Source organism: Eulemur rufifrons, chromosome 18, assembly GCF_041146395.1.
Source record: "Eulemur rufifrons isolate Redbay chromosome 18, OSU_ERuf_1, whole genome shotgun sequence".
Taxonomy (NCBI): Eukaryota; Metazoa; Chordata; class Mammalia; order Primates; family Lemuridae; genus Eulemur; species Eulemur rufifrons.
This window is the reverse complement of record NC_091000.1, coordinates 63446597-63473391: the sequence shown is the minus strand read 5'-3', so window position 1 is coordinate 63473391 and position 26795 is coordinate 63446597. Positions and strand designations below refer to the sequence as shown.

The 26795-nt window shown below is 34.2% G+C and overlaps 1 protein-coding gene across 3 annotated transcripts; it reads right to left on the bottom strand.

The window, feature by feature from the left end:
* Positions 1–726: 726 nt before the first annotated feature.
* SLC35B3 (solute carrier family 35 member B3) lies at positions 727–26582 on the bottom strand. Of its 3 annotated transcripts, none has more exons than XM_069493098.1 (10): positions 26252–26562; positions 21043–21333; positions 18781–18902; positions 11840–11994; positions 10385–10492; positions 8188–8285; positions 5713–5805; positions 5186–5297; positions 2511–2580; positions 727–1340 (listed from the first exon to the last, which is right to left on the bottom strand). In XM_069493098.1, exons 2-10 carry the CDS (start codon positions 21241–21243, stop codon positions 1190–1192), a joined length of 1110 nt encoding a protein of 369 aa, XP_069349199.1. In that variant the 5' UTR covers positions 21244–21333; positions 26252–26562; the 3' UTR covers positions 727–1189. The 3 variants fall into 3 exon arrangements, with proteins under 3 accessions (XP_069349199.1, XP_069349200.1, XP_069349201.1); XM_069493100.1 differs by having other exon boundaries at positions 783–1340; positions 26385–26528; XM_069493099.1 differs by lacking the exon at positions 5713–5805 and having other exon boundaries at positions 26366–26582.
* Between the last annotated feature and the right edge of the window lie 213 nt (positions 26583–26795).

The window sequence follows — 26795 nt, the reverse complement described above, 5'->3', positions numbered from 1 at the left end:
GAAAATATAGTCCAAATTTGTTAAATCTACTTGGTGATTCTTAAATTTATCCTACTTCATCTTCAAACTTCTAAATTAAATTTCATTTTTATGGAAAAAATAGAATTTTATAATTATTTTATATTTTTAAGATATCAATTACTTTTTCTTCAATTAAAAAATCCAAGCCATTATTCCTTTAGTACTTCTTTGGCAAACAGTGGCAAATTTTTCTTGTGATATGTCACTTACATGATGCGGGAAGATGACTGCTTTTATTATCTTGCCTATATTCTACATAAAACAAATTATGTTTTCTCTAAAGAACACTTTTACATTATGAGAGAAAAACCTAAGTTTTAAAGTGTATGTTAAGGGCTGGGTACAGTAGCTCATGCCAATAATCCCAGTGCTTTGGGAGGCTGAGGCAGGAGGATCATTTGAGGCCAGGAGTTTTGAGATTAGCCTGGGCAACATAGTGAGACCCCATCACTACAAAAAAATTTAAAAATTAGCCTGATGTGGTGGCATGCACCTGTAGTCCCAGCTACTCAGAAGAGGGAGACAGGAGGATCATTTGAGCTCAGGAGTTCAAAGGTTGCAGTGAGCTATGATGATGCCATTGCACTCCAGCCTGGGTGATACAGTGAGACCCTATCTCAATCAATCAATCAATCAATCAGTTTATGTTAAGCCTTACTCCAACCTCTACTTTCCTTTTATAACAAAATTCTATTAACACATTCTTTAAAGAAAAATCACAAAGTAATTTTATTTATAATGAACGCTACTCACTCCAGATTACTCCAGATTACATCAGCTTACTCTTATAACAGAGAATCAATTTAAATAACACCACCCAAATGGAATGAAGACAAAACAATCTATTACATATCAATTTCTTTGATATGTCATAATAATGTCTGATTAGTCTTACAACATGGTCCATTTCCAGTGAAATTCTCAATAAATTGCTGGGAAGTACAGTCCTTCATATTGACATTTTATTGTAAGGTGTGCTGGATGAAAATCTCGTGCTTGCTTCACAAGTCAAACAGTCAAGTATTCTGAAAAAAAGGCTGATGCCACAAAACCACTTCATGTGTAATCCATCCACAAACGGATAGCAATGCCTCCAGATCCTTTGGTAAAGTTAATTAATTAAAAATTGTTTCCTTAAAATCCTATTTTACACAGGACGAATCATTCCCTACACAGTCTGTGCCAACGTCCTTGACTTCCTTGCTTCCACTGATTTGCTTATCAGATCATATAGTGATGGTAGTCTTATTTTATCCATATTTTTGCTGTAAACATTGAGAAATATACCAAGAACAACTAACAAACCAGACCACACATACCTAAGAGAAAGAAATAAGGAAAAAAGAATATTGAAATTAGCAAGGTAATTTATTATTAACCACAGAATTTGGTGATCAGTTCATAATAACTCTTTAATAAAATAAAATTTTGTTATTAGAGGCTCATAATAGCATTAAAATAAAAATAGTATTCTTAGATTAGATAGAATTCCCTGTCTTTTATGTTGAGTATATACAGAGAAAAGGTATAATACAAAATATTATACAAAATGTAATTCATCTGAACTTTGGAGATAACAGCATATTCAAAGTACAACCCCCACCAAAAGTCTTAACAATATCCTTAAAGCATTAAGTATGTAAATCTTACCAAAGGTAATCTTGTAAATTAAACTCAGCAGTCCAACTAGTTTTCCCAAGAAGAATATAAAGGAATAAAAAGGGACACATCCCTGACAAATTAGGGGAATCATCATGATTACTACTATGTACCCCTAGCACATGCAGAAAGAAAAACTAATTTATACACAACAAATAAATTACAATTACCTTTAAACTTATATATTGGTAAGTTTTAGGTTTGCAACTTCACAATTACTGACAAACATAAGTTTAAATGATGCTAATTTCAAACACATAATAGACAGTAAAGATAATAGTACATACTTTTACATAAAACCATGAACTAAGCAAGTCTGTAGGACACAACTTACAGAATACTTCTCTACTTCAAATCCTTTGTGGAAACAGGTAGCAAATAAACTAACGATCTTTAAAAGGATGTATTGCAAATATATAATTTGTTTGTATGCACTAGGGCAAGGGGGAATCCCTTAATCTCGACAGTGTACACATCACTTGCATCATTCACTCATATTAGAATGTACACGTCACTCACATTCATTCATATTGGAAACAGGGTCACATTTGCATTGGGCTCTGGTTAGGAAATTTAAATATACAAAATGATAAATTCAAATTAATAAATCATAAACACTTCTGAAATAGTACAAGATACATCAAGAGATAAGAGGTCAAGGTGAAAAGGATTCTTTATAAAGCATAACAGGAAAGAAACCCACATATTAATTTATATAAAAATTAAGACACTATAGTGTCTTACTATAGTAAAAAGGTGAAATTAAGGCTAAGAGGAAATATGAAACACATTATGTAAAAATTGAGAAACTTGAATTAAAAAGTACTTACTGAAATGTGAATGGTTTAGCAAAGAATATAAATGAAAGTACAATGGTCATTGCTTTTCTTCCTGTTGTCACTGTAGGGGCAAAAAGTTGGATTTAGAATGTGCCTTCTATCCTGGTAATCTTTTGGAAATAATTTATTCAGCAAATATTTACAGAGCTGACTATCCACCAGAATCTACGTAAAGTACCAATGAAACAATGGAAAGTAAAAACCAACCAACCAATCAAACAAAAAGTCACTGTTCCTGTTACCATGGAGTTTACAGTCTTGTAGGGAAATAGACATTAAATAATTAAAACAGTTAAATGTTAACGTACAACTGTGTTAAGTATTCAATGGAAGCCATGGTACAATGGAGCCATAGTGAGTCTTCATCTTAGTTTGACCAAAAAGAGAGGCTTTCCTAAGGAAGATATGAGTAGACAGAGGCAGGAGTTATTCTTTAAAAATAGTAATCCAGGCCGGGCGCCGGTGGCTCACGCCTGTAATCCTAGCACTCTGGGAGGCCGAGGCGGGTGGATCGCTCAAGGTCAGGAGTTCGAGACCAGCCTGAGCGAGACCTCGTCTCTACTAAAAATAGAAAGACATTATATGGACAACTAAAAATCTATATAGAAAAAATTAGCCGGGCATGGTGGCGCATGCCTGTAGTCCCAGCTACTCGGGAGGCTGAGGCAGTAGGATCGCTTAAGCCGAGGAGTCTGAGGTTGCTGTGAGCTAAGCTGACGCCACGGCACTCACTGTAGCCTGGGCAGCAAAGTGAGACTCTGTCTCAACAAAAAAAAAAAAAAAAAAAAAAAAAAAAAAAAATAGTAATCCAGGCCAGGCATGGTGGCTCACACCTATAATCCTAGCACTTTGGGAGGCCCAGGCAGGAGGACTGCTTGAGATCAGGAGTTCAAGACCAACCTGAGCAAGGGCGAGACCCCATCTGTATAAAAACATTAAAAAATTAGCTGGGCACAGTGGCACGTGCCTGTAGTCCTAGTTATTTGGGAGGCTGAGGTGGGAGGATCGCTTGAGCCCAGGAGTTTGAGGTTGCAGTGAGCTATGATGATGCTATTGCTCTCTACCCTGAGCAAAAGAGATCCTGTCTCAAAAAAAAAAAAAAAAAAAATATATATATATATATATATATAGTAATCTGAAGGATATACTAATATCTTAATAGTGGTCATCTCTGGATAAGACTATGAATAATTTCTACAATCCTCTTTACACATCTACATTAACTTTCCTTGTCCTTCAAAGTATTACAACTTGAAGTTTGCTCTAAGGCCTGAAACCTTTCTCCCTGTTGCAGACAGATGTGGGAACTCTGCATAAGTCCCCAGGACAGCCCTGTCCCCCACACTGCACTATCAGTTGCTGTCTTCCCACTAGACTGTGCTTTACTTAGTCCTATACGCTACAGTTCCTGGCACTAAATATCCCATGTACGAATGAATGAATATTGAAGGAAGAAACTGTTCTGGAAATATGTCAAAGCCAGATTCCCAACATCTGTTTTTTCTTCTACAGTAAAAGGACCCCTAGTTTTAGCTGGGCATATGTTCCGGCTTCTCCTACAGCTAGGCGTGGTCATGTGACTATGCTGTGGCCAGTGAAATGTGACCAGAAGTTCTGTTTCTAGCAGTGTGACTTTTAGGAAGTTTCCCTAAAGAGAAGGGTGTGCCTTTCAACTTCTCTTACTCCATCATCCCACTGCATAGTATGAGGATGAAGATGGCACAGCAGACAGAAGGAGCCTGGGTTTCTGATGACCATGGAGTCCCCATACCGGCTTGGAGGCAGTACAGTATGTGGTAAAGAGCACAGGTATGCAGCCAGACTACTGCGCCTGGAAGCTGACTCTGGTTGACTATTAGACAAGTCACTTAACCTCCCTGTGCCTCAGTTTATCCATCTGTACAATGGAACAATAGTGCCTACTTTATAGGATTGTTGTGAGATTAAAATGATTAATATATATGAAATATCCAGAATGGTGTCTGGTACATACTAGGGCTACATACCTATTAGCTATTATTACCACCTCTGGATTTCTTTTACATGAGAGAGAAAAAACCCTTTCTGCACCTTCAAGACGAGGGCTGTACCTCACAGTTTTGGCAAATGACACAGGTAGCACACTGAGTCATTTGTTCCCCTCACCAGGCTGCATACTCCTCCAAAGCAGAACCAATACAACTTTCATTCCTCTACAGAGCAGCTGCATAATCATTACTGGTGAAAACAGAAGCTAATCTGGTTGTTGTCCTAGAAAATATACAAATGAAAGGCCCCGAAAGCTTTGTTTAAAGTGCACCTGTCATATTTTAAATGCAACAAAACAGGAACTTTCAGTTATAGGTTGAAAGTATATAAAGGCAGTATTTTCTTTAAAGGTCTTCGTCCTATCACACTTTTATAGCAAGTCTTTTTAATGTGTTTAAAGGTTACTTTAAATAAATAAGTGTATATATATATATTTGATTTTAAGGTTAAACTTTCAAAATAAGAAATTAAGATTAAACATCCTGTTCTTTAGAATTTTAAAGAAACACCATAAGTCAAAGAATAAATTGGCACAATTTTCTTTTTAACAAAAAGATGTTGCCCTTATCTCTTGGAAAAGAGCATCAGAGAAAATGTAAATGTTTATTTCATAATCTAAGCAGGTAAACCCCTCTTACCTGTTACAGCAAGAAGTGCACCAAAAATTTTAATCAATGCTAGAACAAAGGAGATTCCAAAATACCCAGTGAGGGAAAAAAGGAAAGCATAACCATAGGTCCGAATTGGATTCTGCAACAAATAAAAAACCTGTTAGAAAAAAGCAAAACAAACCCTGAGGTATTATAAATGAAATAAAACTACAGATTTCACTCAACTTTTTGAGCGATAATAGCCTTTTGACAATGCAGTCAAGCAGTATTCTTATTTAGTTTTGATTTAATGGAAAAATAATGATGAAATTAAAAATGCCCAACTTCTATATTATGAACAGCTCAAAAATTAACTTACAGGGTACTGCAAGGATAAAATAAATTTAAATATCAATCATTTCATTTCTGAAATAATTCCTGATCTGCATATATTATATTAAAGGAGTTATCAAATTATATCCACAATAGCCCTTTTTCATTCAACTAGGGGAATTAGAAACACAGAGAAAACCAATGGAAGATGTTTACTTTAAAACAATGTGATCAGTGTTTACCTTTGAACAAAATGTTACTGCAGGGCCTAATCCACTAGTGCATGTCAATCCCAACAAAATGTACACAAAACCAATTGAATACGAGTACAAAACCTGGAGTAGATAAAAATAAAGCGGAAAAAAGTACTATCAAACCAAAAATGGAAGTTTAATGGTTTTAAATACATGGCTCAATTAATCTATTCAATTAAGTTTGCAGAACAAAACATTTTTAAAATAACATCATTTCAATATGGCCTAACTTCCAAGATGTTTGAGTCTAGTGGCTTATAAGTTTACACCTTATTTTATGTACAAAATAACACGGCTATTCTGACCCTTTCATACATGCTAACATAATTATCCATTTCTTGTCTGGCTTAATTACTGAATTCAAACCAGATTTTAATGTTTATAGCTCTAAACAATATACATAAACAAAATAAAAAGCTTTTAAAGCTACTTATAAAACATGAAAAAAAACCCAAACATTAAGTTTGTAGAAGACATTAAAATATAATGAAAATAAGCAGTATATGGCATAACTATTGCTTAATTTCCCTATTTTCCAACCAACCTTTTTATCCCAGGTTATTATACTCCTCATAAACAGAATGAGCAGCAGCAGCAACAAACTTAAATAGCTGCTGTACGTCAGGTGCTGTGCGAATGCTCTACTGGATTATTCCATTTACTTCTCTCTACAACTAACCTATTTTAATCATCATAATCCAATTTCTGGATGAAGAAACTAAAACTCACAGATATTAAGTAATTTTCTCTGAATGAGAGCTAGCAAAGCCAGGGTATGAACTGAGGTTATCTTATTCCATAGCCTACCACTGGAACCACTGCATGATACTAACTTTCTAACTACCTACACTCCCTTAATTCTCCGAGGTCATCCTTAACTTATCTAGAATGAGTAGTGATGATGATTAAGAAAATTCTTGACCAAGATTAAAATTACTGTGTTACTATGCCCCACTCTGTGCTGAGAAAGTACTAGGAAAGAACTGTCCTATATATCCTTAATGGAATATGCTCTAATGTCCAGCAAGGTGGTTGGTTATAAAATTAATGTAAACACACACAGAATTTTCCTATATAAAAATAAAAACCAGTTAGAAGGCATACTGAAAGAAAAGACATTTACAGTGACAACAAAAATATGAGAAACATAACAATAACTTTAATAAAAAATGGGCTGGATTTATATGAAGAAAACTTTAAACTCTAATGGACATTAAAAAAAAAACCAACTTGAATAAAAGGAAAGTCATACCTTATTCTTGGACTGAAAGAATCAAGTGTACAGATGCCATTCTCCCTAAATTAATTTATAATTCAATGCCATACCAATCACAATACCAATGGGATTTCTAGTTTATTTGGGGACATGAACACCCAAGAATAACTATTGGTAGTAATATTCTGAAAAAGAAAAGGAACAATGGCAGCTAGTCCTAAGAGATGATAAATGTATGCTAAAGCTGCTGTCGTTATATGTACTGGGGCAGGAATAAATTCAAAAGAATGCAATTCTGAGCCCACGTTAGAGTGTGATATAATAAAAAAAGGCATTTAAAATAAGCTGGGAAAGTGGATTACTCAATAAATGGTGTTGGGACAAATGGATAGCCAAATGAAAAAAAAAGTTTTTAAAAAGCTTTAAATTGGATCAAGGATTTAATAATAAAGGAAATCATAAAACTAGCAGGCTACAAGGATGAAATTTTTTTTTTTTTTTTTTTGAGAAAGAGTCTCACTCTGTTGCCTGGGCTAGAGTGAGTGCCGTGGCGTCAGCCTAGCTCACAGCAACCTCAAACTCCTGAGCTCAAGCGATCCTCCTGTCTCAGCCTCCCGAGTAGCTGGGACTACAGGCATGTGCCACCATGCCCGGCTAATTTTTTCTATATATATTTTTAGCTGTCCATATAATTTCTTTCTATTTTTAGTAGAGGTGGGGTCTCGCTCTTGCTCAGGCTGGTCTCGAACTCCTGAGCTCAAACGATCCGCCCACCTCGGCCTCCCAGAGTGCTAGGATTACAGGCGTGAGCCACCGCGCCCGGCCAAGGATGAAATTTTTTAAATCTCAGAGTTGGGAAAGCCCTTTTCAACCGTGATACACAGCCAGAAACCATGAAGGAAAAGATAAATTGGACCATATGAAAATTACAAACTTCTACATGAAAAATAACACCCAATACAAAGAGAGGAGAAAAATGACGTTGCAAAGGATTTGTTTTAATATGTAAAAAACTATAAATCAATGAGTAAAAATTTATCACCTATACAATAAGCTGTTAGCAGTGGTAGTGGTGGTTTTACTTTTTACCTTCCCAGGATGTTTGAATGTTTTACTTTTATGAAAATAATGATAAAGTAGCTTAAAACTGCAATGCAAGTCTTTGATATTATAGCTATTTCATAAAATTAGGCACATTACTATTTTTCAGTCTGTCTGATGTGAAGAAAAAGCACTTGAGTATTTACCATTTCAGAATTAGAAGCATTATGCAGTTTCATAGCTTTCTCTTGAACATTTCCAATGACAGCATCTGCACATAGTGCCAGGGAAATAAGCATCACACCTTCAAGAAGGTATAAACAAAAATCTCCTTATTTAAACATATGAACAGTAATCAAGTTTTATCAGAAATTTAATTGGGCTAAAAAATAAAATCAGATCTTCAACCACATTTGTTCAGTAATCCTGAATATTCTTATCAGCAACCAGGTGTAGTAAGTATTTAATACGTAGGTGATGATACTAAAACAAAAAACATACCACCAATAAACTGAGTTAACAGTGTCATCATTATTGTATTTCAATCGCATATCAAATAATTGCTCCCTTTTACACTAGAGTCTGTGTTTGAAAGAAATACTGTATTAAACAAGTATAGGAGAAACTCTTAGAACATCTATTGGGATTGGCAGCTAGTCAGTTAATTTAAAAAAAGAGATGAAGAGGGAAACCAAAAAATCTTATTTTTACCAAAATGTTTAATGTAAACACATAAACATACGTGCAGGCACCAAGGTCTTTCCTTTGAGCATGGATCCTGACGAGAATTCTACACTTTCTCTTTTGTATAAACCACAGTCATAACACACATTCTCCAAGATTTCCAAATTGTTTTTGTTTAAAAGTGCATCCAAAACTTAGAAACTTCTGAAACAATTGGAGTTCAGAATCATTTCACCCATTTATGAGTTTCCCCAATTTTACAGTGGCTTTACCCATACCTAATTCAATAGTGATTTTATTGACCTGTCAACCAAATTGTTTCCATCAACTTAGTTTTCACAGGAACAATTCTCTTTTCATACTCATTTTTGAACAGATTGAGGAGTAATATTGTTATTACCTAATTACAGTAAGAGGTACAACTGGCATAAACAAATCCTGGAGTCAACACAACTCATTCCTGGGAAGCACACAGTGCGCATGTGTACGTGAGTAGCAGGGTATTAACGGAAAGTGTTTAGGATGCATGGTCATCGGTCCCTGTGCTTTACGGGAGTGAAGTGCAGTCTCAGTTACATATGTGTGTCTGATGGGTTTATAGAAATGTTTTATTTCCTTTTTTTAATGTATAAGCAATCATATGTAGCAGAAAAGTATATGTAGACATGTGTATGCACCGCAGTCAATGAAGATTCAAGTTTTCATACTTAGTCTTCAATTTATCATGTAACTTTAGTATTATTGCCTAACCATACATTTTTATTCACCAAACTTAATTCTGAATGTTCCTTTTACTTGTTTCAAATAGTGAACTTTTCCTTTAAAAAAAAAGAAGACATGCTGTTTTTGAAGATCCTGAAAAAAATGCCCTAACAACTAAAAGGCTATTTAAAGATATTCCAAAAATGTTCTGAACAATGGCAGCAACATGAATATACCTAAATTGTATCCTAAGGGGAATGTTTTGAAGGGGATATTTATTTGAATAAGTGAATTCTGATATACATACTTAATATATTTAAAGTTTTATTTATGTCTACCTTAAATAACCATTTAAATAGTCTCATCTCCTTTAGTTAATTATATAAAATATAACTATGTGTAAACTGCCACACCCCTTTATGTTTCACCCATAAAACAGAGATAATAATAACTTGCCTCACTCAAAGATAGTGGGAGGACAGAATGAGATGGTAAATAATGGATGTGAAATCCATATGCATGATGGCAGTGGGAGTGGTGACAACGTGGAAAGAGGTGGCTCCAGTAGTCCTGTAACATCTCACTGTAACTTAAGTGCTAACCCTTTTTGAGTTCCATGGACATATTTTTCAAGAGAATTAGAACCCAACCACACTTCATCATTAAGAATAATCGATGGGTACTTATCCCTACCGTGATCTATTAGAGTATATTAAGTTTCAAAGTTATTTTTTTAAATGAGACTAAAAACAATTCTACTGTGATTCCTCTAGAACTTGTATGTACATTTCCAATCAGCTTATAGAAAATTTTGACTTGGCAAACAGCCTCCTATCATGTCAAACTGTAAGAATACTAAAAAAAATTGTTTCATCTCCCAAGTTGTGATATTTTTACTTATATGGAAAGCTATTAATAGATACAAGAATCACAGATGTCATACCATCATTTAAATTACCTATGAAATTTTAGAAATGCTTAAAATGTCTATAAAATTTAAGAATATAAATTGCTTACCTGTCAGGTTGAAATTTGGTGCAATTGTGCTGTCAGCGAGGGTAAACCATATAAGGCCAAGGCTCATACATATTGCAGCAGACACATCTACAATATTATAACGCTTTCCTGTATAAAACAAATGTAAGTCTGCCTCATTATGCAAATACCCACCAAGCTTAGTGTTAGATCTAAGTGTTTAACGAAGTAGAGCAAGGATCTGTTTTTTATATCCAATGCCAAAAATATGTGAACACTTAGGTCAAGGCAGGAGACAGTCACAGAAGGGCTTCTGGGAATTAAATTACCAATGGGCACCAACATGTCCTTATAAATTAGAAATGAGATACTACTTTATCTGTTATGATAGTAAGAATACAGTACATATTTTGGCAAAAACTGACAGCAAGAATAATGCACACCCATAAATATTTAAAAAATTTTGTGAAAATCAGTGCCTCTTTCACTTCATATATAATAAAAGGCCACACATTTTCTTGTAGTTTGTATGTTTACAAAGTAACCAGAGTAATGATGCTCACTATACGAACGTTCAAGTTTGCAAATACCATGAGATAACTTCTAGGCAGGTGGGAATTAACTTATTTTAATATATTTTTACTTTAAAAATGTAACTTTTTGGAAGGATTATAAGGAAATATTATACATGCCTAGTCACTTAGGATGTTAAATGTGATTTTTAATAGAGATTGAGGTCTGTTACTTTGCCCTACGTGAATAGTTATACTGAAATGACACATGAAGTAGCTGACATACACACTTTCATTTTAAAAGGCTTATTTTGAGATGGCATCAGATGCATAAAATGAAATCAGGTTGTACAAGAACCTTAGTGATACAGAAACACTCGATTATTAAAACATGAATATTCCTCTTGACAGTTAATATGAACAACAAAAACTTGTTCCACTGCTTGCTGCTATCGTGGCCTCCTCTTTTACTCGTATTTCCGCATAGCTTACAACTGAGCTGGGGCTCTAAGACATCAATAAGCCAGCAGGTTACTAAAAATGCAATTCTACTCAGATTAAGCTTTTTACCTCAATATGAGAATTGCCATTGCACAGTGGAGGCAGAGTGTGGAGCCCTAAAGAGTAGAAGAATCAAAGCATTGAAAAAAGGAAACTTCCAGGTCCTTTTGAGCTAGGCCTTCAACATGTAAATATAGTATTGCTGGAAATGTAGTAGGTTCCAAAATAAAAAAAATACATAAAATAATGAAACAAAATCCTATTTTTTCTTTTTCCCAAGTCCAGATTATTGATTTCAGATCCTAAGGTATACTAGAGAGGTATCAGTGTTTTTTATAATATCTTATTTTTACATCATTCAAAATTGTTACAATATCTAGAATGCTCATTAAAAATATTAGAAGTTTATTGTTTTTCCTTAATGCTAGAGGCTGTAACATATCCTATTAGTTTCAAATAGTATGAAAATATATCATTACTATACCTTGAATAAAAACTCCTCCTAGCATAACAGGAATCAATTTGCAGCACTTGAAGATGACTTGGGTAGGATAATTCAGGTAGCCCAAGGAAGTGTTTGATAACCCCATAGTACCCACAGTTAGAAAAGCTATTATCATGTAGGTTTTTCCTGGTATTCTGTAAAAGACAATTTTTAAAACCTTCATTTTGGGACCCAATTCATACTATTGTAAGATAATGTGTAAATGTCTAATTACTTTTCTAATTTCTGGTTAATATTTCTGGAAATATCAGAAAAAAATCATTATTTTAAAGTTATAATGCTGTTTATTTGTATAAAAAAGTTTACAAAACTAACAAAGTACCTTTAATCAATCATAAACAAGGACTCTGAACTATGTGAAAAAGTAGTATATTAAAACAGTTACTTAGATTCTTACTGAAGATATAAAAGGTGATGAAAGGTATTTTTTAAGAGCAGTGCTAGCTATAAATAAAAACTAACGACTAAATTTAGAAAAAAAAGTTCATTTTAAAAATGTTGGCCTCTATAATGGTGAAAGGCACTTTAACTTTTTAATTAATTTTTAACTTCTGAATCATTCCGTTTCCTGTTTCCATCTAGCATTAGGAAAAATATTAATACATCTATCCATTCTGCTAGAATAACTTGAACAGAATTTCTCTAGAAAAAGTTCTTGTTTAAAACTCTAGACATGATTTTCATTACAATATTTTATCAATCATCTCTTTATATTCTATAAATTGTTCCAATAATCAACTTTAAGATGAAGTATTTCTCTCCTCATAATGTCAAATTTTCTTTTCTTTTCTTTCTTTTTTTTTTTTTTTTTTTTTTTTTTGAGACAGAGTCTCACTCTGTGGCCCTGAGTAGAGTACAGTGGTGTCATCATAGCTCACAGCAACCTCCAACTCCTGGGCTCAAGAATCCTCTTGCCTCCGCTTCCCTACTAGCTGGGACTACAGGCACGTGCCACCATGCCCGGCTAATTTTTCTATTTTTTGTACATATGGAGTCTCACTCTTGCTCAGGCAGGTCTCAGATTCCTGAGCTCAAATGATCTTCCTATCTTAGCCTCCCAGAGTGCTAGGATCACAGGCTTGAGCCACTGTGCCCGGCCTTTCAAATCTTTTAATTTGGCTCTCTCTGGACTTCCTAAAGATTATTAATTTGGCATCTTCAGAATTTTCAGCCATTACTGTGAGCATATGTTAACTCTGACTAGCTATTTAATGGTTTAAAATAATAATCTTGTAATTGGTGTGACAAACACAATGAGACACTACTCACATAATCTGTGCTACACACTTAGATGTAATTTCCATTTTGTGATTTGTGTTCACGTTTAAATCAAGGCAACAAAATTCCTCACCTTTTATACAGTCATATATAAGGTAAAATAATTTACTGGAAAAACTCAGTTAAAATGCATCATTTACATTTACATTTCAATTTTGAGGCCTCTTCTACTGAACTACAAATACAGTAGAGAACATTTAAAATCCACGTGGAAGCAAGTTGGCATGCCCGCACGCATCAGTGTATACAACACATGTCCATGCTGTCTGAGGTTCTGACCAGCCCTCAGTGGGACAGTGTCAGTAAAGGAGGACAGCAACACTTCTCCAGGGAATGATACAAGTCACAGCAGTCAAATTTCCTCAATGATAAGCTGCAAACAGTGGCCAGAAATAAAAATTCAGGTCAGAAAAATCAGAAGAAATGATTAGAAAAGCAGCATAGGACAGGTAGAAAGAAAACCAGCCTGAAATTTAGGGGACCCAAATTCAAAGTTCCAACTCTGAGAACAACGTGCAATATGATCTCGTAAAAATCCTAGCACTTCTCTAAGTCTTTGTGTTCTCATTGGTAAAATGAGGAAGGTAGATTTCCTCAGCTTGCCTCCAGGATTCTCATTGTTTCTATGTCATGTAATACCTCAATTGCTCGATTCTTTAGAAATGGTGGGAAAATAACTTCAAAAACTCCTTCAAAACCAATTTGACAGATCTCTTTTATTAAAAACTCAAAGTAATTAATAACAAAATTACAAGATAATCTCTGGTGAGAAATAAGAAGTAGCATATTTAGGGTATGACAGTTTATGATGTGCTTTAGTACAGATTACCATATTTGATCCTCAAAGCTAAGAGAATTTCAGAAACTTCCTTGAGGTTTTGACAGAGGTGACAAGAGGTAGTGCCAAGACCCAAATCCATGTTTTCTAACTCCAAATTCTGTTCTCTTTCCAGTACATTGATATTTATAAAAAAGGAGGAGAAAAGAAAAAACACTAAGCAGAGAGGTTAGCTAATTAAAGATATAAAGAACAGTAGTGCCACTTATTAAATAATTCAGAACCGGGTGTATATGCAGAGATAAATTAAGAAATAAATAATTGGGGGTAATTTCCAAATGGGGAAAGAAGAAGTCAAACTATTGCTCTTTGCTGATGATATCTTATATCTAGAAAACCCCAAAGATTCTGCCAACAGAATCTAGGAATTGATAAATAAATTCAGCAAAGTTTCAGATTACAAAATCAATGTACACTAATCAGCTGCATTCTTATACACCAACAACAGTCAAGCTGAGAATCAAATCAAAGACTCAATATCTTTCACAATAGCAACAAAGAAAATAAAATACCTAGGAATATATTTAACCGAGGAGGGGAAAGACCTCTACAGGGAGAACTACTGAGGAAGGAAATAGCAGAGGATATAAACAAATGGAAAAACATATCATGCTCATGCATTGGCAGAATCAACATTGTTAAAATGTCTACACTACCCAAAATGATTTACAGATTTAATGCAATCCCCATTAAAATACCAATGCCGTTTTTAGCAGCTCTAGAAAAAGTAATTCTATGCTTTGTATGCAACCAGAAAAGACCCAGAATAGCCACAGCAACCTTAAGCAAAAAGAACAAATTGAGAGGCGTCACTTTACCAGACTTCAAGCTATATTCTACGAGGCTACAGTAACCAAAACAGCATGGTACTGGCACAAGAAGAGAGACATAGACGAATGGAACAGAAAAGAGAACCCAGATATAAAACCATCTTCATATTGCCATCTGATCTTTGACAAAGCAGACAAAAACATACACTGGGGAAAAGAATTCCTATGCAATAAATGGTGCTGGGAAAATTGGATAGCCACACATAGAAAACTGAAACAGAAACCTCACCTGTCACCTCTCACAAAAATTAATTCACAATGGATAACACACTTAAAACTAAGGCATGAAACTGTAAGAATTCTAGAAGAGGCTGGAAAAACTCTTATAGATATCAGCCTAGGCAAAGAATTTATGAAGAAGGGCCCAAAGGCAATCACAGCAGCAACAACAACAAAATGAGATCTGATCAAATTAAAAAGCTTCTGCACAGCCAAGGAAATAATCAATAGAGCGAAGAGACAACCTATAGAATGGTAGGAAATATTTGCATGCTAAACATCTGATAAAGGGCTAATAACCAGAATCCTTAGAACTCAAGCAAATCAACAAGAAAACATCACACAACTTCATTAAAAAGTGGGCAAAAGACATGAACAGAAGCTTTTCAAAAGAAGATAGACTAATGGAGAATAACTACATGAAAAATGCTCAACGTCTCTAATCATCAGGGAAATGTAAATCGAAATGTGGAAACAACCCAAATGCCCATCAATACATGAGTGGATTAGTAAAATGTGGTGTATGTATACCATGGAGTATTACTCAGCTATAAGAAATAACAGTGATATAGAATCTCTTATATTCTCTTGGATAGAGTTGGAACCCATTCTACTAAGTGAAGTATGCCAAGAATGGAAAAATAAGCACCACATGTACTCACCAGCAAATTAGTTTCCCTGATCATCACCTAAGTGCACATTTGGGAATAACAACAATTGGGTGTTGGGCAGATGTGTGGGGGGGAGGGGATGGGTGTATACCTACATAATGAGTGCGATGCGCACTGCATGCGGCATGGACATGCTTGAAGCTCTGACTCAGGGAGCTGGGGGGGCATGGGCAATATACATAACCTAAACTTTTGTACTCCCATAATATGCTGAAATAAAAAAAAAAATCCCCCCCCCCAAAAAAAACCCACAATGAGATATTATCTAACTCCAGTGAGAATACCTTTTATCAAAAAGTCCCCAAACAACAGATGCTGGCATGGATGCAGAGGGAAAGAACACTTACATACTGTTAGTGGGACTGCAAACTAGTACAACCTCTATGGAAAGTCATAAGGAGATACTGCAAAGAACTAAAAGTAGAACTACCATTTGATCCAGCAATCCCATTACTGGGTATTTACCCATAGGGAAAAAAGATATTCTATAAAAAAAACATTTGCACTCGAATGTTTATAGCAGCACAATTCACAATTGCAAAGATGTGGAAATGAAAGTGCTCATTAACACGAGTGGATTAATAAAATGTGATATATGTATACTATGGAGTATTACTCAGCCATTAAAAAAAAATGGTGATCTAATACCTTTTGTAACAACCTGGACGAACTGGAGACCATCCTCCTAAGCGAAATATTGCAAGAATGGAAAAACAAACACCACATGTACTCACTCTTAAATTGGAACTAAATGATCACAACACTCACATGTACATATGGTAGTAAAATTCAATGGAAATCAAGCAGGGGGAGGGGAATGGGTAAATTCACACCTAACAGGTACAATGCACGCTATCTGGGTGATGGACACACTTATAACTTTGACTCAAACTGTAAAAAAGTAATTCACATAACTAAAACATTTGTACCCCCGTAGTATTCTGAAATAAAAAACAAACAAACAAAAAAACAAATAAAAAAATAAATAAATAATTGGGCATATTTTCATTGTAACATACATTTAAAGACTTGAAAAAAATTTTTTTATTGTGCCATGGAAGGAAAAGGTTTCAAATCATAATTATGTTTATTATAAATTTATAGATTTTTTCTCCCAAATTCTTTCACTTACATTTAAATCAAATAAATTATTTTATTTTTAAATATGTTATGGTCATGAGGTTTAAAAGTTGGTATAAGCATGGCTTGAGGCCCCCTCCCCAACTCATCTGTGTAACTGATAGAGAGGTGTTTCTTCCTGAAATTCAACAAGACATACATTATCTTTGTGTCATTTTTTACTTAACAAAGACATTATTAGTGTCTTTTACCTTAGAAGCAATAAGAGGCCCAATAGTTTGCATTAAGTAATGAATCATCAAGCTTCCTTATATATTAGTCTTGACAGATATATTTAATGACTTCTTATCTATCACCTATGGCTATACTTTGTGGAGTTTCAGAACATGAAAATAAAGATGATATTCTCAGATTCAAATATTTTTACTATAACTGCTAATTTACTGGCAATAAAGAGAGGTTGGGAGGCAAAATTAGATCCACGAAGAAACCCTTGTGTTACAGATTTAAATATTTAAAATTGTACAGGTACCTTGATAGAAACCTCAAACACTTTTTTTTTCTTGAGAGTATTGATCTGTTCCCCAGGCTGGAGTGCAGCGGCATCATCATAGCTCACTAGAACCACCAACTCCTGGGCCAAAGCAATCCTTGTGCCTCAACTTCCTGAGTAGCTGGGACTACAGGTATGCACCAGGATGTCCTACTCATTTTTCTATTTTTAGTAGAGATGGGGTCTCATTCTTGCTCTAGCTGGTCTCGAATTCTTGGCCTCAAGTGATACTCCCCCACCTAAGCCTTCCAGAGTGCTAGGATTACAGGCGTGAGCCACCATACCTGGCCCAAACACATTTTATGTTTTTTTTTTTTTTTTTAAAAAAAAAGGCTGCAAAAAACTTTTTATTTTCACTAAAGGATTTGTATCAATGTCAGTATTATAGTCTTTATTACATTTAAACTGCCCAGTGGATACATGAAATATACACATATTAGGGTATGATATGACAGAATGACCACACTTATGTTTATTAAGAAAACTTTATATTCAAATTCCTAACCACCTTCTGTTTATACTCAGACTATTATATATTTTTCCTTATACCATTAAAATATATCAAGATATTTCTAAAATCATGGTTGTTAATTTATAAGATATTGTCAAATGAGCTCTTTTGGTTTTAATGAAAAGGAATGAATATGTGTTTCTCTCATGTTTAAGAATACAACCTCAGCTATTGGACATCACATGACAATGTTAGTTGGAATATATCCCATAGAACAAAACATTAACTTCACATTTTAAAAACCACTATAAAACATATACAGGTTGAACATCCCTTATCCAAAATGCTTGAGACCAGAAGTGTTTCCCAGTTTGGACTTTGTTCAGATTTTAGAATATGTGCATATATATAATGAGATATCTTGGGGATGGGACACAGGTCTAAACATGAAATTTATTTATGTTTCACATATACCTCATACACATAACCCAAAAGTAATTCCATACAATATTTTAAATAATTTTGTGCACGAAACAAAGTTTTTGTTAAATACTTAATGTATTTGGTTTCAGATTTTGGAACATTTTGGATTTTGGGTTTTTGGATTATGGATGCTAAACCTATACTGATATTTTATTTCACCACTTTGATGTTAGTTGCACTGTAAACCTTTCAGTAACAATATCTGTTTTAGTGAAATTTATAAAAACACTTAAGTATATCTGAATATTTTCACATTTTTAGATAAACCTTACTATAAGTTGAGCCTAAGCTATATTTTTTTTTTATTTTGTAACATTACATTTAAAGAGAGACCTCACTTTTTTCATATTTAGTATTAACAAGTTGGTTACACCGATAAAAATATATAATTATGAGATATATTTTAACAGGACATATAAATTTCATGCATATTCAGTATTTCAGAAAAATAATAAAAAGATTCAACTAATACTAGTGAACTTAATTATCAAAAAATAAAAACAAACAAACCACATACCTTCTCCTTTTGTCCTGAATAAGCTGAAGTTCTATTAGGCCAAATATGGAGTAAAATGCAAACTGCATTAAAGTAAGGTACCAGCCATAGGACTTAAAACCCTCCATTGAAAATATTAATTCCTGTCAAAAGCCACACGAATACTGTTAAGTTCAAGGGGACAGATCAATTTCCTCACAATAAATTCTTAGAAACACAAGCCCTAAACCCAACCAAAAGAAAAAAATCAAATGACAAGGCTTCTAACAGAGAGGTTATAAGCCCTTTCCAAAGAACTGACACTAGGTACCCAGGTATGAAAAGCAACAGAAAAATCAGTAATTATAAGGCAACACCACCCTATGCTGCTGCTTCCTTTTTTTTCTAAAAGACCAAAATTAAAAGAGTTGCCCAAAACAATGAAAAAGGTAGGTGATTCAAGAACTCATTTATTTTATTAAAAACATATTTCATTAGCAGTCTATCATCTCAGGCCTATTTTTCTATGGGAACATAACCAGTTCCTGCTGATAGTTATTTTTTGAAATTATTATGCCCCAGATGATATAAACTTTCTTCTTGAAGAAGGAATGATTAATTTGCCTAAACATGTTATATTATAAAGTAATATTTACATCAATTATTAATAAGCCATTGTTAAGGACTCTAATGTTATTTGGCTTAATTTTAATTGAATAAATCATGTTGATCAATAAATCAAATTAAATAAAGTGTGTGTATGTATGTGCATATATATGTGTGAGTGTATATATAAAATACTTCATTGCCAAACTCCAATCATTCTCTTTGAATTATTTTGCTACACAATTATATGCAAGAGTTAGCAGCAATGTTAGTTTTCACAAAGTGAAAGTGGTAATGTTATAAACATAATTAGCAAGGCTTTATGTAAGCAAAAAAACTTTGCATATTCCAGTTTATAAAATATATGATTAAATAGAAAAAATATATCTAATAAAATGTGTAGGATAAATTTCTAATTCATTTTCCTTTGCTAACTATGCTTCCCAACTATTTGGTAATAGTGGTATGCTAAAGAAAAAAGTGTGTCTCAACATCAAATTTTAATTTCTATTTTTAATTGTTCTTCATTGTGATATCTCATGTTTTATATCATCTTCTAATGGAAACAGTTATTAGAAATATTAAGATTTTTAATTCATGCTTTTGTTTTTATAGCAATATATTAATATTCTTCATAGCATTCTTCAAGTTAACTAAAAAGTAAAGTCACAATTCTACTTTCTTTATTTATATTTATGTTTTAATTTCATCTCTATAAGACAATGGAAAAAAGTACAATAATTTTTAAGATCACTCTTACTAGTACTAAAGAATATTAGAAATATTATGTGTTTTAAGAAAATATATTGTGTTCCTTTTCTTGGATTACAAAGGTTTTCTCATGTTATGGAGTTGCATAAAAAAGCAAAGTTAGTAATGGCTGAAAATATTCACTAATTAAATAGCCATTAATAAAATTAGTCCCCATTCAAACATACTGTTTTCACTAGCCTGGATTTTCACCCATCCAGCCCGTGTCTTTGAAGTTCAGGAATTTGCTGCTGGCCAAATATATACAATTATACCAAAATAAAATGCAAATATGAGACAAACTGTTACACTGTTAGAAATGTTTTACACAAGCCAAAAATCACAGAAAAATAAGATTCTGGCAGTTAGAGTAGAAGAGAAAACCAACAAGAATCAGAATATAATAGGTGTTTGAAAAACAAAAAAACAATGATGCAAATATTATAGTACTAAAGAGATATCCTTGGAAAATCATAAAATATCCTGATATATTTTTGCAAAACAGCCTTTTAGTATTGAGCTCCAAGACTCAAGAGGAAATTGTGTTATCAACCAGTTTTACTGGAAAAATTATGTTCGAAGATATCAAGCAATACTTGAATCATTCTTTCTCTTAATAACACATAAAAATGGCTGCAATTATTACCTACATTTTGTTAAATATTTTAAAATTATTTTAATTTTAAAATAATTTTAATTTTTCAAGATAGTCTCTACATGCCCCTTCTCTCCACTTAATAAAATATTTAATTCTGAAATTTTAATTTGTTTTCAGTAGACTTACTTTTAAGAAGCTCTTTTCTACTACTATGTTTAAAAACTCAAATTTATGAATTAGCTGGTACCCTGTAAGTGAAAATATCTTGAACAAAACTACTAGTAAGTGCCCATACTGACCTCAATTGCTATAAATAATTAACATATTATAAACAAGTAACTATTTTTTACCTGTAAATATCCATAAATTAGGTAAAATATAAAAACTCCAGCAACACATATAAAAAATTGAGTAAGTTTGTTAAATTTGCTGAGATTTATGCCAAGTACTACAATGTCATCAATTGACTTGATATGTGGTGACATTGTTTGTGTTTTAGACGGCACAGTGATGGAAATGTATTTCCTGGAGTTGCTGAATTTGAGATCCATTGTTACTGTGCTGCATTCAGTGCTTCCAAAGTTATCTTTGTTGGTTTCTTCTCTTTCATTCAATCTTTCTTTAGCTTGCTCTGTGAAGTCCTAGAGAAGGAAATAAACAATTAAAGCAAAACATTTAGATCATAAAGTATTATGCTCCCAATAATATTCTAAACCATACTTTAAAACTATCAGATAATTCTGATTCTCTCTGGATATTAATACATTAATTCCTATATTCCAGCTTCAAAACAACCAAAAACAATGTGCCTGTTCTACTAACAATTTATCTGTACCTCACAAAGATCAATAAATCAATAAATTAAAATACACCATACTTATTTCCATAGCAATAAACCAAAAGCTAATCTAGTATTTATTTCATCAAGAACTAAGCATACCTTATGTTTTTATTAATATATGGTAAATATATAATTTTTAAAGTTCACTATAGTTTATGCATAATCTTCTCAACATTAAGGTCAATCTTTACTAGTAGAAGAGGAAACAATAAGGTTTTCTTATTTTATTTCTTATGAAATTACTAGAAAAGAAGTTTTCTCGTAATTTTATTTATTCTTTGTATGTGTATGTAAATATATAATCATTATTTGTACTTTTCTACCAATCTGTTTTCTATAAGATTTTCAGTTTTGCCCATATCTTACCAATACTACAGCTCCTTTAAATACTAAGACAATTGTAAAATACATAAAGTAAAAAAACTAAGTTACTTAAAAAGCTAGATTTATCAGAGACTACAGAAAGGATAATATGCTTTAGCAACTGAATCTTTTAGGTTAAAAGAAAACATTTTCTTCCTTTGGGAAAAATCATTTTAATTTAAAAAGTCTGTGGGGTATAAAATGTTAGAAAATGGGTCATTTTTTGTTTGTGAAAAAAGTATAAAGGCACCATAAATGACTATCAATTTCTCTTTGGGTTTATATAAACTGAAAAAATAAATTCCATGTAAAGGCTGAGGAAAAGACTGATGAATTACGACAAAGAAAAAAACCTATAGAAAAAAGTTCCAGTGGGAACAAAAATTGACGCTGAGGTCTGAACAGAGATAAGAATAATTTTGACAGTTAGCTCTCTTTTGGAAATTTTTTTAAAGGAAACTGTTATATAATGGTTTAAAATGGCAAAAATTAGTCACCTTTTCATGATCACTTAGACTTTACTGATTTACAGAGATTAACCAGGCCCTCTTCAGTAACACAAACAAGGGGCCAAGGCTCTGAATACAACTTGTAACTAACAGTACACAGGCATCAAGACATTGTTTTATAGGGTACTTGCCATATTCTAAACAGAAAATGTGTAGTTTCATGAAGTTTTACTATGTTTCTTTTACTTCTTTCTTCTTTGTTTTACTTTAACCTTGCTCCCCACACTATGTTTCAATCATTGTCAACTGTGATTAAGACTTTCTAGGTCATCTTGTAGGATATCCTTGAGATGAGACTTTCTTTATAAAACATACTTTATCTCCCCTAAACATTTGGTCAAACCTGTGCTTGAATGTAGAAGCGACAAAAAAACTTTAACAATTTACTCTTTTCTATATGTGTAGGCGTGGATATGGAGCACCATTCAAATAAACCTGGCCCCACATGGGTTTCTAAGCTCCCTCTTCCTCCATTTTTTAAAGAAAACCCTAAACCACCTGTTTCATTACTGAAACACACCATGAACTCTCAAACACCCTTGCCTTCTGTTAATGATGTCCTTTCAGCCTGATGTTTTCCTTCTCTGGGGCAGGTTTTGAAGTTTAGTTTTAATGTTGCATTCTTTGTGACATCCTCTCCAATTTCCCCAGTTGGGAGAAGACAGAACTTCAAAGGCAAGACCCAAATCTTATTTGTCTCCACATCTTTGGTATCTGGTGTATACTCTGTACCCAATAGTCAGACAAACCAAATAAACTCATCTTTCCTCTGGATGCACTCAAACTTCAACTTGCAATTACTCACCCTCTGCTTGAATATGATTTTTGAAATTGTGGTATTGGCAAGATACAGGCAAAACTGAAAATCTTATAGAAAACAGAGATTGGTAGAAAAGTACAAATAATGATTATATATTTACATACACATTCACAGAATAAACAAAATTTCTAGGAAACCTCTTTTCTGCTTTTGTTGGTATCAAGAAACTTCTCCAGAAGGCAATTGTTTCCAAAAGTCACCTTCTTCTGAGATGTTTGTAATTTAGCAAAATGCCAAGCATACTGTAATGACTCAATACAATTATAGCTAATATTACTAAGAAAGTAGTATAGCACGGTTTTTCCCTATGTTTTGGAATTCTGACAGATATACATTAAAAATATGGTTTTGCTAGTTATTACCTGAGGAATCTTGGCAAATTATTTAATCTTTCTGAGCTCAAGGTTCTGTTATCTTTAAAGGGGAGGATTAAAAATGTGCCTATCACAGGATTTTTGTTAGGACTATATGAAATATATCTAATAGTGACTAGCATATGATAGTCCATAAATGTTTGCTATTACTACTCAACTTTTTAGAAATATTGCTAGAGTAATATGGTATGCTGAGCCGATTCACCCTTTTGATATGCAGTTGGAAATATAGACCAGGATTTCTGACCCAGACTTCTCTCCTGAGATCTAGATCTCTATTAATATATCCACATGCTTCTTTGATATCTCTACTCAAAAGCTCCGCTGGCACCTCATATTAAAAATGTCCGAAGCTGAGCTCATTATTTTCCTTTCAAAACAAATCTACTCTTTCTTCCTATATTCCCAATCTCACCACTCTTTCTTTCTATATTCCCAATCTCACTTAACAGTACCTGCCTGGTATGAAACACAAACTAAAAACCAGGGCGTTCTCTTAAGATTTTTTCCTTTTCCTCATATTCTATATTTTGCCAAGATTTCTGTTAATTCTACATTGATAAATATATCTGAAATCTGTTTCGACCCTATCCTAACAAGCAGCCATTTTCTCTTGCCTAATTATCAGATTAGCCTGTTTATAATATCTTCTTCCCTTTGTGACCCATCTTTCACACGGCTTAACATGAATTCTGATCATACCTTTGATTAAGGGCCTGTAAGTTAAAAACTAGTTGATGTCCTGGACTATCATACAATATTATACATATTTTTTCAAATACCTAAATCATAATGGAAAAACATTTTTATTTTCATGTCTGCTTCTCCTACAAGCATTTGAATTCCTTAAGGCAACAGACGATGTCATCTTCATATGATGTTCTAGCACATAACAAAAATGCTAAGTTATTAAATGAAGGACTCTATTCCACTGTAGTAAACATCGTTTAATCAATATTGCTCTGTTCCTTTCCAACACTTTATCACTTCTAACATCTCTTGGCAACCTTATGAGCTGCAGATAACAAGCCTTAAGTACAGAGTTAAAACTGTCCAGCACTATCCTTTCTCCGTATGTGTGCCAAAATACTGACATCTCAACTGAAATTTCCTACAAAGCACTGGAGATGAACAAGAAAATAAATTCAATTCACAAAAACTGGCCTATAAAGCTTTATATTTAGAATGCAGTTTTGTTAATAAGAAAATCACTGGTCAGAAAGTGTGACTGACAAAGGCCTGATACCCAGTAACTGATCCCTAATGTTTGCCATATCCCTTCCACTTCAAATATGACTGATATTAATTACCATCTAAAGAACTGGGCCAAAATCCTTGTGTGTAGGGGGTAAAAATGAAGTATGGAATTAAAATTAGTTTTCAAATTAAATAATCGCTATTTTGCCATGCTTTGGAAGTTCACAGCAACGCTTAAAACTAAAATATTAACAAAAAAAATCACCGGTGTGACTCACTGCCTGAGACCTCTTTTTAACATCAATACAGATATTTAACTTTAGTTCCTTGAAGATACAAATAATTGCTAAAATGAAATAAAAAGGTAGAATTTCCAGTACACAGTGACCATCTAAAAATTATAAATAACTGGTGATAATGTTATCTTATAAAGACCTACTGAAGTCAAAATTATTTCAGTTTATTCCTTAATCTAGTCTTTTCCAACCTACAGGACAAAAGTCCCTTACCACAAAGGGCAGACCATGAGAAAAATATGTCATTAGGGTGTGAATAACCTGAAAAAAACACAACTCCATCTACATTTGGCCACACACACTGTTACAAATAATAGAATCTTGCCATGCCATACCTTGATTAACTGCACTCTGGAATTAATAATTGGGTACAAATATAAAACAGAGGGAAAAGATTGTCTCATTTCTTTGTACATACTTCATTACACAAAGTTGGAGAAACTGTGTGTTAATTTTTGAAGGCTATATTTTTTTCCCAAGGTAGAGAACTAAAATTAGAATTTAATCTATGTATTAAGTACAAATAACACTATTTAAATTATTTTCAAATGCTGCCTGTATCTCTCTTCGAAGTTCTAAACTCTCTCTCTTAGAAAAACGTTTAATTAAAAAGCAATTCTAGACGCCTGACAGCCTACTGTAGAAGAGATGCATATTCCCAACACTTAAACATTCTGTTAGCACATCCTATCATTCTAACTTCTACTTTAACTATTCCTTTTAAAAATAAAAAGATGGGGGAGAAAAGTCAGCTACGAAGACTGGAGGAGACACTTGCAGAACTTCTTAAGTTTATGTCATAAACTTAATAACCCGTAAAGAACAATCACTTTCCACTGCAAGTCAAATAGAAATTAAAGTATCTTGGAATGTCCCTACTATTTAACGCAGAACCCGGAAGTGGGTTTTAACTGCAAATGCTGTCTTGGAGAATCCAGGCGACTGACAGTTCTCCAGAGGCCCCTATCACAGCCTAAAAGACCCCTTTAGGTGACCTCATCCCTGCAAGTCCACAGACTTGCAGGGGGGCCTGGGAGAGTTCTTGCCAGCCCGAGGGCGAAAAAGAGGCGAGAAGGAGCAGATGTTCCTCCCTGGAAACCGTGCCAGCAGGTTTCCGTTCTTTAAAAAAAAGGAAGTCACCCGCTCCTTCCATCCCGACCTCATCAGCTCCTCGAATGCTTGTTCTGAAAGAAGAAGACGGGCGGTGTCAAGGTTTTCTGGGGGAGAGGGGATCTGGGTCACCAACACTGGAAGGGCCCCGGGTGCAGCCCACCCCAGAGCCGTTATGTCACCTGGAAGGGTGACCCCAGCCCGGATGGCGCCTCAGCCAGACGAAGCGTCTCCCCCTCCCCAGGTCCGTCGCCATCACCTCCTCTTCCTCCTCTCTTACTCCTGCACTTTTCACCACGGCGGCCGCTTCCCCGGAAGGTGCTCGCATCTCCAGGTCCCACACAACACTTCCGCCTATGTGTGCCTGCGCGCGTGCGCAGGCGCGTAGTCCCGCCCCCTCGCCCGCCTGGGGCGACAGCCGGCTTGCGCGCCGTTACCTCTCGCGCATGCTCTGTGCCCTCTGGGGCGCGGGACGGGCGCTGCCTGGGTGAGCGTAGCTGTGCGAGGCCCGCGCTTCAGCTGTGGAGTGGCGGCTGCAGGCGACAATCTGGTCGAGAGAATGTCATCTTCAGACCAGTGCTCCGTGTATTTCT